Source organism: Trachymyrmex septentrionalis, unplaced genomic scaffold, assembly GCF_001594115.1.
Source record: "Trachymyrmex septentrionalis isolate Tsep2-gDNA-1 unplaced genomic scaffold, Tsep1.0 scaffold69, whole genome shotgun sequence".
Lineage (NCBI taxonomy): Eukaryota > Metazoa > Arthropoda > Insecta > Hymenoptera > Formicidae > Trachymyrmex > Trachymyrmex septentrionalis.
In genome coordinates, this window is record NW_017305873.1 from 1,684,465 (window position 1) to 1,693,377 (window position 8,913).

General features: G+C 31.5%; 2 protein-coding genes across 3 annotated transcripts in view; one reads left to right on the plus strand and one right to left on the minus strand.

Annotated features, from left to right (window-relative positions):
* Positions 1-3,583, plus strand: LOC108753333 (deoxynucleoside kinase-like). 2 transcript variants are annotated; one of them, XM_018494824.1, is made up of 4 exons: positions 1-258; positions 2,219-2,418; positions 2,880-3,129; positions 3,220-3,583. In XM_018494824.1, exons 1-4 carry the CDS (start codon positions 180-182, stop codon positions 3,540-3,542), a joined length of 852 nt encoding a protein of 283 aa, XP_018350326.1. In that variant the 5' UTR covers positions 1-179; the 3' UTR covers positions 3,543-3,583. The 2 variants fall into 2 exon arrangements, with proteins under 2 accessions (XP_018350326.1, XP_018350327.1); XM_018494825.1 differs by lacking the exon at positions 1-258 and adding an exon at positions 999-1,569.
* Positions 3,584-4,411: 828 nt separating this feature from the next.
* The window catches only part of LOC108753321, a 12,690-nt gene continuing 8,188 nt past the window's right edge, over positions 4,412-8,913 (minus strand). Inside the window, exons 2-4 of the mRNA XM_018494804.1 lie at positions 6,708-7,068; positions 5,179-5,507; positions 4,412-4,933 (exon numbers count right to left, since the gene is read on the minus strand). Coding sequence (XP_018350306.1) covers positions 4,793-4,933; positions 5,179-5,507; positions 6,708-7,068 — 831 coding nt within the window. The 3' untranslated portion in view covers positions 4,412-4,792. The remainder of the gene's footprint in view (positions 4,934-5,178; positions 5,508-6,707; positions 7,069-8,913) is intronic.

The window sequence follows — 8,913 nt, forward strand, 5'->3', positions numbered from 1 at the left end:
GCATTTTCCGAGTGGATCAATAATAGGTATACTTATTGCTAGCATCGTTCGTCGTCACGTGTATTCATCCGCATGTTCGCTCGGAACTCTTGTCAGTTGCATTGTTGCATCGAGTGATCAAGTTGCATCAGAAATAGCAGGAACGTAGAAACGACAGTGAATGACAGCTGCTGAGCGTCATGCTGAATTTCCTTGTCAAACGACGAGTCTTTCGCGTTGTAATTAGTAATCAGCAGATCGCAATGATGGCTTCCGCCGGTGAGTACGGTATACATTGATAACGCGTTATCGCGACGATGCGGTTTTATGTAATGACGCTGATATGAACAATAGCGAATTAGTATTAATTAATGGAACGTTAGTAGAATGTAGGATTCAAAATCGTATAACAACGAACGGAGTCATTGCACTATGTACTCATTTTGTCACTCAGTAATTAAGCCAGCAAGTGCGTGCCGGTATCAGTGACGTAACTAGCTAAGCGTTCAGCTCGTTCAAGATAATGGGTGCTTTTCTATTTAATGACAAAAGTCAACAAACATTTTATCTTTCTTAGAATCGATAAGTAGCAAAGAGGGAACGACACTTGTGTCGACTTGTATCACCAAATGCAAAGCATGCAATGCCAATGCCATTTATGGCTTCGACAATTGTTAACGCACGTGAAGGGTATTTTATTTATAACGTTTATTTATAATGTATTATAACGAAAATTTTTTATTACGTGATTGACTACAAGATAAAGAATTTGTCGCTGGAGAACTTTTCTATTCTGTAACAGTTACAAAAATTTTTGTACGCTAATAATTAATGTACAAAAATTTGTGAAATATTGAAATTTGTACTACCATCTAATATCCTTGCGATCCTAAATCTATTATTTGTCGTTTCTTTTTATTGTTCGTCCAATTCGCTACTCTTATAGATTCGAAACTATCGATCCTCTCTCCCGTGGTTTATTGTGTTTCAGTTGGTAGCATCTCTGGATTATGTTCCAGCATTCGAGAAATCAGAAGCTACGAATGTTTCGACTCGTTCGACTGATTGGTTCATCATCTGGCAATCGACGTCGCTCTGTGAACGCCAAGTTGAAAGTTTAGCGAAAATCGAGAAATATTCGCTCAAAATATTCTCTGCTTTTACTAAATATCATCATGTACGCGAATGTTTGGTTATGCACGTGTGTATTCTCTTCGGTTTGGTTGGTTTAGCTGCACCTCCTTCGCGATAAAGGTGTACATTTGTGCTTCTTTATCATGAAAGAAGAGCAAGAAAGCGCAGATTGTACAGGTGATCAGACGGCGAGCTTATCTGTTCGAGATGGCGCTCGTTTTGATTTGGCGGGAAAGTTGCGCGGCAGTTTCTGGTTTGTTGCCTGGGTTCGTCTTCATTAGTGTCCCGCCTTGTCGAGCTGAAGGATCAAGAATCGTTACTTTAAAAATTGCATTTTTGTCAAGAGCCACTGCAATCATACATTGTGTCACACGAACGTTATTCGATTCACGTTGATTTAAGAGTCAACTGGTTTCAAATCGCAAACGAATAAATATCTCGTGCAATAATTCCTTGGTGAGTGTCGAAATGTTGTAAATGTGACTGAAAATTGAAATGGAGTTTAATTATCTGTTCGATCGATGAAAATATTTACATTTCAATAAGTTGTTACTGTGTGGCTTTGCGCACAATTAAATAGAATTGAATAGAAATAAATATTAAATATTAATTTAACTAAACTAAAAATTAAGATATACAAGAGAAAATTTTCGATAAGATTACATTATATTTTACATATATTACATATTTTCTAACTGATAAGATGATCGATATTTAGGGACATATAATATCCTTTTATTGTGTTGATTTGATTAAGATATATTATATTTCACATCTATACTGTTGATAAATTAACTCTAGGAAGTAATATTATCTTATTTATATAATAGTATGTTGTAATACGTGATCTACAGGAAGAAGTTGTAGCGGTGAGTCATAGAATTTTAAATTGTAGAAGATTAATCAATCAGTTCAATATGAGAATAATCAACTATGATTGGTCAATTTCCTGCAATTTAAGATAATTACTTATAACCGCTATAACTCTTATTGTAAACTTTCTATATTGTAGACTCTTGAATATATGAAGTGTCATATTTCTTACTGAGCCAAGCAGATCCTTAGTATGTTTTCCTTAGTACTAGCCAAGCGTATTGTCTGTTAGGTAAAGAAGCTCTTGAAGCCTTCATCAAAATGTCTAGTTCCATTGGTAAACTGTACAAACGTCCTTTCACTGTGTGCATAGAGGGCAACATTGGAAGTGGTAAAACAACATTTTTAAGTCACTTCAAGAAATTTGACAATGTTACTGTATTAGAAGAACCTGTAGAACTTTGGCGTGATGTGCATGGGACGAATCTACTGGTGAGATAGAAAATATTTTTCCCTTAAAACTTAAGAAACAATTAAATATAAATATTTAATATTTTTATTGTTAAATCTTAATTATTTATAAAGACTTTACAACAAATAAGAAGATGTGGAAATATTATATCGAGTGATTATTTAACATATTAATATTATTAAGCCTAATCAATGTATATATTTATTTAAAAATGTCTGAGATTTTTATATCAAATAAACGCGCATATAACATATAATGAAAAAAAAAATCAAATTAATATTTTAGAAATATACATATTTTATATAAAATATTACTGTGCTTATATTAATAATTACACATAAACGTAATTAATTTAATTTAATTTCTATTCTTTGTTATTAATATAGATATACACGATAATACTAATATTATATTATTATATATGTCTATATTAATAACGAAGAATAGAAATTAAATTAAACATTACAAAAATGTATTGCAGGAATTAATGTACAGCGAACCATCTCGCTATGCTTTCTTGTTTCAATCTTACGTACAATTGACTATGCTCCAATTGCACACTTGTAAAACATCCTCGTCTTACAAAATCATGGAGAGGTCTGTCTATAGTGCAATGTGCTTCGTTGAAAATTTAAAACGCAATAATGTACTGCGTGACGTTGAAGTTACAATATTAGAAAATTGGTATGACTGGTGTTTGAAAAATGCTAATATAGAAACTGACTTAATAGGTATGATGTATGGATTTTATGAAAAATTATAATTGAAGAGACATCTATTGTATATATTTATTTAATTTATTTTTGTTCTTTGCTAAATAGTATATTTGAGAACAACACCTGAGATCGTATACGAAAGAATGAAACAACGAGGTCGAAAAGAAGAGAACGCCGTCTCGTTAGAGTATCTGAAGCAAATCCATCAGGTCCATGATGACTGGCTCTATCATCAAATTTTAAAGCCATTGCCATCCCCGATTATAACGATAAACGGTGATCGAGAGCTACATGAAATGGTGGAAGAATTTGATAAATGTAAAAATGAAATCTTCAGCAAGGTAATAGATGAAAGCGATGTAAATAATACGACGATTACGGTATCGACAAATCGCGTGCTACCCAAAATTAAAGCTGTTTCAGATTAGATCGTAAAGTAAAAGTAATAATTAATTTAAATATGATTGAAACAAACGTGTCATGCATTTAAATTGATTAATTATTACAACTTCGTACATTGTACTATTTTCATTTTACTGGTCGCATTTATTACTTTTATTGCATATATTTATTTTTTTTTTCATCATATTTATAATATGTTAAAAACAATACGTAATTGACCAATTATTTTATATTAAGTGATTAATTTTACGTTTTGTCAGTATTTAAATTACAAAATTAAGATATTTTAATTTATTAACGATAAATTTATATCTGACTCGATATGTATTATAATTGAATTGATATTTATTTCATTATTCTGAATTATTATTAATGAGAGAGATTTGTTGACATTTTAAATAAATTTTTTGTAAAGTAATAGATATAATTAGATTTTATCATTGAGTACAAAATAATTTTAGTATCAAAGAATTAGAAAACAAAATATTTGTGGAGATATTGCGTGATAAATGATAAACTATTTACAAAAAGTTGTACTTACAAAAAACGACGAGCGTAATTAGAATATTTAATATATTCAAAAATTTTTTATTCTTTTTTTTATAAAACTTTTATAAGACGTTTGAAAGGAAAGAATTACAAAAATGTATAGAAATGTGTATATTAATTTATCTAATAAAATCTAAGAAAAATATAAGAATAATAAAAAAAAGAAAGTTATTATAGGACGTTGTATCTACATGCATACATTTCAATTTATGTATGCATGTATTAATGCCTGATTTTATTGTAACACCAAAGGTATGTACATGACTTTGTACAATGACTAAAAGAAGTACATATTGTTTGGAGAATTGTATGTTTATTTCTATTAGATTTTATAAAATTTGGGATAAGTATAAAAAAATGTATGTATGTATAATATACACACATACACATTGGAATATTACACATGTATATTGCGCAAAGCGACGTTACAAGTTCGTCCGTGATGTATTATTAACCAGATCATGTTCCTACTTAAAACGCATGTGATTTCATACAATGTCATCGAAGACTGAATACGAATTAGTCTAGAACAATATTCTGTCAGCCTATCTGACATTTAGACGAATGTAAACGATCTTTGCAATCGGAATGGTGCGTCTATAAATGCTATGCGCTAAAATATGTATAAAAATAATGAAATGGTATTTCGAGTAAAAAAAATAATCACAATCGTTTACGTAAGCGTATGTACAAGCGTTAGGTAGAGATTTTTATTTATCGCGCCCAACTAAGATGGATTCTTACGAGCTGCAACTAATCGCTCGACGCAGTCGTACTCCTGGCAAGACCACAGTATACTAACTAATGTGCCGAGTTGAGCATCCCGTGTGTTGGCTTGCTTCCAATCAAGCAGTAACTGATAGATTACCTGAAATCACACATGGATTAAAATTAAATTAAAATTCGCTATTAGTATACATTTACAAGAAATTTGTGAATTTCACATGAAACGTTTAATTACATGAATAAAACTTAATGTTTTATAATAGTAATCGGTCGTAAACGAATGAATTTTAAAATCTTGTTCAAACAAGATTAGTCTGATAACAAAAATTACCAAGATTGATGAATCATTCGCGATAGAATATCTGATTCTTAGAGTTCGATATTCACCTCGTCGATACCCTTGTGTCTATAATTCTCCTCGAATTGATCGATCTGTCCATCCGAATACGAGAGTCTTCTCGCGACGTCCCGCCATCCGTGTCCAACGTGTGTCTTAAGAATGAACATGTCGTCGAACCCGAGCTCCTCTTCGCATGTGCTTAATTTTTCCACTTTCTCGGGCATCGGCCGATGCTTCGGTTTCGAAGCCGTCTCTGACTGCGTCGCGTTATTGTTCGCCGGGTACTGATTCACATTGCATATGTAACTCGTGCGCGAGCCGATCTTCACTCCACTGGAATTGACTATGTTGTAATTTACCACATTCGTACCTTGTGCTGGAAATTAATTTCAAAAAATTATTAAAGAAATATCGATAACATCGCAAATTTATAATTATGTTTAATTATTTAAAAAGTGAGATGCCATAAATTTTCTTGCGAAATCTGTTGCATTCGTTAAATATTTCCGTGAAATATTCAATCTTTAATACAATATTTTAATTAATCGTTACATGATTATAAAAATTCTCTGTTGATATCGCATAACTAGGGCGCTTAGATAACGAGCTTTAACTCCTTGATATCATCATCACTCAATCTGTTTCAATATTGCAACTATCGTACGCGTTATATTAGTTATTTTATCACGACGAATAATCCCGAGATTTGAAGCAGTGGAAGATTTGTATGACATAAAATTTCGGCGGCTATTACGATTCCGCTGAAACGATAAAGTCTCGTAAAATATTTTACGATATGAATACGTTGTTGCGCGTGAAATTGCATATTTAAAAAAATGTTGGTTTACGAAATAATTTATACTGCAGTTTTTTAAAGAATCGAATATCATAAAAATATATAACAGCCAAAAAATGCTATCTTATATTATTTCTTTAATACTTCTACAAATAGAAATCGGCAATTTGGTATTCCCCGAGTTTACGCTTTTAATCGTGATAAGACATCTCATTGTCAATCATACAAATATTTATAAGAGGAATATATGGAGCGACGTATTTTCGTTTTGATTACCTTTTGATAAAATCACGACGTCTATACGGCATTCGTTTCTTAATAATTCTCCCGAATCACCATTAAGTAAATTATAAATAATGCAAATGTCATACGTCAACTTGTCGAAATGTCTACTTAGCATTGTGTAATCTCTAATCGCACCTTGCCTTTTTATTTATTTAATGAGATTTATTTCCATTTACAGAATCAAGTCTAGTTACATAATTATAGAATCACACTGACAAATTTTCGAAAAGTTTCTACGCACAAAGATATCTTTTATTAAATTATTACATCCATCCTGTCTATTTCTATGAAAAAAAAACATTTCGCGAAAATATTCGTCTTCTCCACTGTAAAAAAAAACTCCGAAATAACTCGCAATAAGGAAAAATGTTTTAGATAAAAGTTATGAACGTAATAAAAAATACTTGAATACAAAATAAAATTCTAGAATTGCTTCGTATTTAAAATTATGTGAAGGTTTGGTAACAGCTCGATAACGTTTTTACTACAACTTACAATATTTGTATTTTGGTTTCGTCTTCGTCCTTGGTCGTTTATACTTCTTTGATTCGCTCGTCGACCTCGAGTCGCCGAAGTCTTCCGGCTTTGTACAAAAATCGGTGGGTGTAGTCGGCCTTGCGCCGTTCGGCATCGATTTTTGCTCTTGCATTGACATCACGTCCTCCTGCTCCTTTTCCGGCGTGGCAGGCATCGACTTCGATTGCATTTTCGTCAATTGCTCGTCCAAAGTCGGCGAAAGATTGTGAATGTAGCTTCCGGTCCGCGGCGGATCCGGTTTCGCGTCTGTCGTCAACATATCGTGAAATCGGCGCGACAGTTGGGACAGGATTGGCATTTTCTTAAACGCTCGATGTGCCTGCAAATGATGTCTTAACGTTAAGATGTGTGCTTTAAAGACAATGTTCTGATGAAATCTTTTTGAATAAGGACGAAATATAAGCATAATTATAAATCATAAAGAATAATTACAATGCATCTCAATAAAATATTCCTAATGAATAATTAAATAAAAGAAGAACGAGCCGTGTTACGCATATTTATCCTTAATTCTTTATTATTCACGCGGGGTGTTATAAATTCGTGACTTTATAAATTCGTTAAATATAGATATAAATGCTATTTATATACATATTTAGTGCAAATTATTTCACAATTAAAAATTTTTTGCATTTAAAGGATGGAATATTATTCATTTTTATTTAATTGTAAGTCATTAAAGAGAACGAGAAAAATTGAAATATAATATGTATTATTAGAAACATATACGACTAATTATGTTAAAAATAAACCATAATACAGTAATAAATGCTTTTTCCACAATTGCTTGGTATTGTTTTTCGATTGAAAAAAAAATTGTTTGCAATATGAAAGTTATAAGCAATCAAATTAGGTTGAGGATCTATATTTAAGTTGTTCTCGTAGTGTAGCGCTTGAGAATTAATTCAATTTTTACATTTACAGTAGAAAAAAGTTTAGAAAAAAGTGCACAACATTTAAAACACATGGTTTAAATCATGTGCTTTCAAGTTTCACATTCGTTTCGCTACACGCGATATTTCTCAATGCCGCAACTAACGTCAAACCAGACACTCCTTACATTATTCCTCGTTAAACAGATACAGCCAAGTAACCAAGCGTAGCATTTTCCTCGGAGAGACTCGCATTTATTGTCATAACGAAAAGTATGACGAAGCATTGTCGAAAGCGTGGAAAAATATTTCACGAAAGTACCAAGTACAACTTTTTATAAAAATTAGTTTATCGCTTCTTTTTCAACTTGCATATTTAAAAAAATTTAATTTTAGTAGGTCTTTAACTTGACAATATATATTTTAGGTTATCTTAATTTAATACATTATAGAATTACAGTAATAAAATTGAAATTGTTTTGATTACAAAAACAAGCTCTATGATATTTGTATTGAAGATGAATAAAATCTGTGGCATGAATCTGTTTTTCTGCTCTCACGGATGTGCCATTAGCCATTACCGTATAATTATATGCGATTCTAAAATTAACAATCCACTTATCCCATGTATAATACTTCCGGCGCTATTGTCAGATGCATACAAACATGCATCATTCGCTTACATAGTTATTCTTTGAAAATAATAAATAATATTCCGGTCTGCGAAAAAGTTAGCAATATAAAATTGAAACGCTATTGTGCTGTAATTGAAAATATTATCTTGTAATTGAATACGCATAGGTGATTTCACATGAAACGTTCGGTTGAAGATTCAGAATATTATTGAAGATAGAGATATTTGTGAAGTTGTTATATTCATACAGTATTTGAATCGTAATTATATAACAGTCAAATTTAAATTTCGTATCCATTCATCACACAATATATTTCTAAAATATTACAAAATAAAAACAATTTGTTTCACAATTCCATGATGTTCCAGTATTCGTTTTCCCAAGTGTTTCTCAAACAAAATAGAAGCAAATTACGCGATTTGAATATTGGTAATTCCTGCATTGCGCTTTTTTATAAATAGATGTAAACAATACAGATAAGTCCCACAAAAATATCGGGTTTTACAATTATCGCACTTAAGATTCATCTGAATCATCCGAGGCGATCAAGAAAAAAAAAATCACTGGAAATTCCGACGTTCTTCTCAGTCACGTTTCTAGTTATGATTTAAAAAATCCGAGATTACGTTGACCCTCTGCGTGACATGCATGCTTACT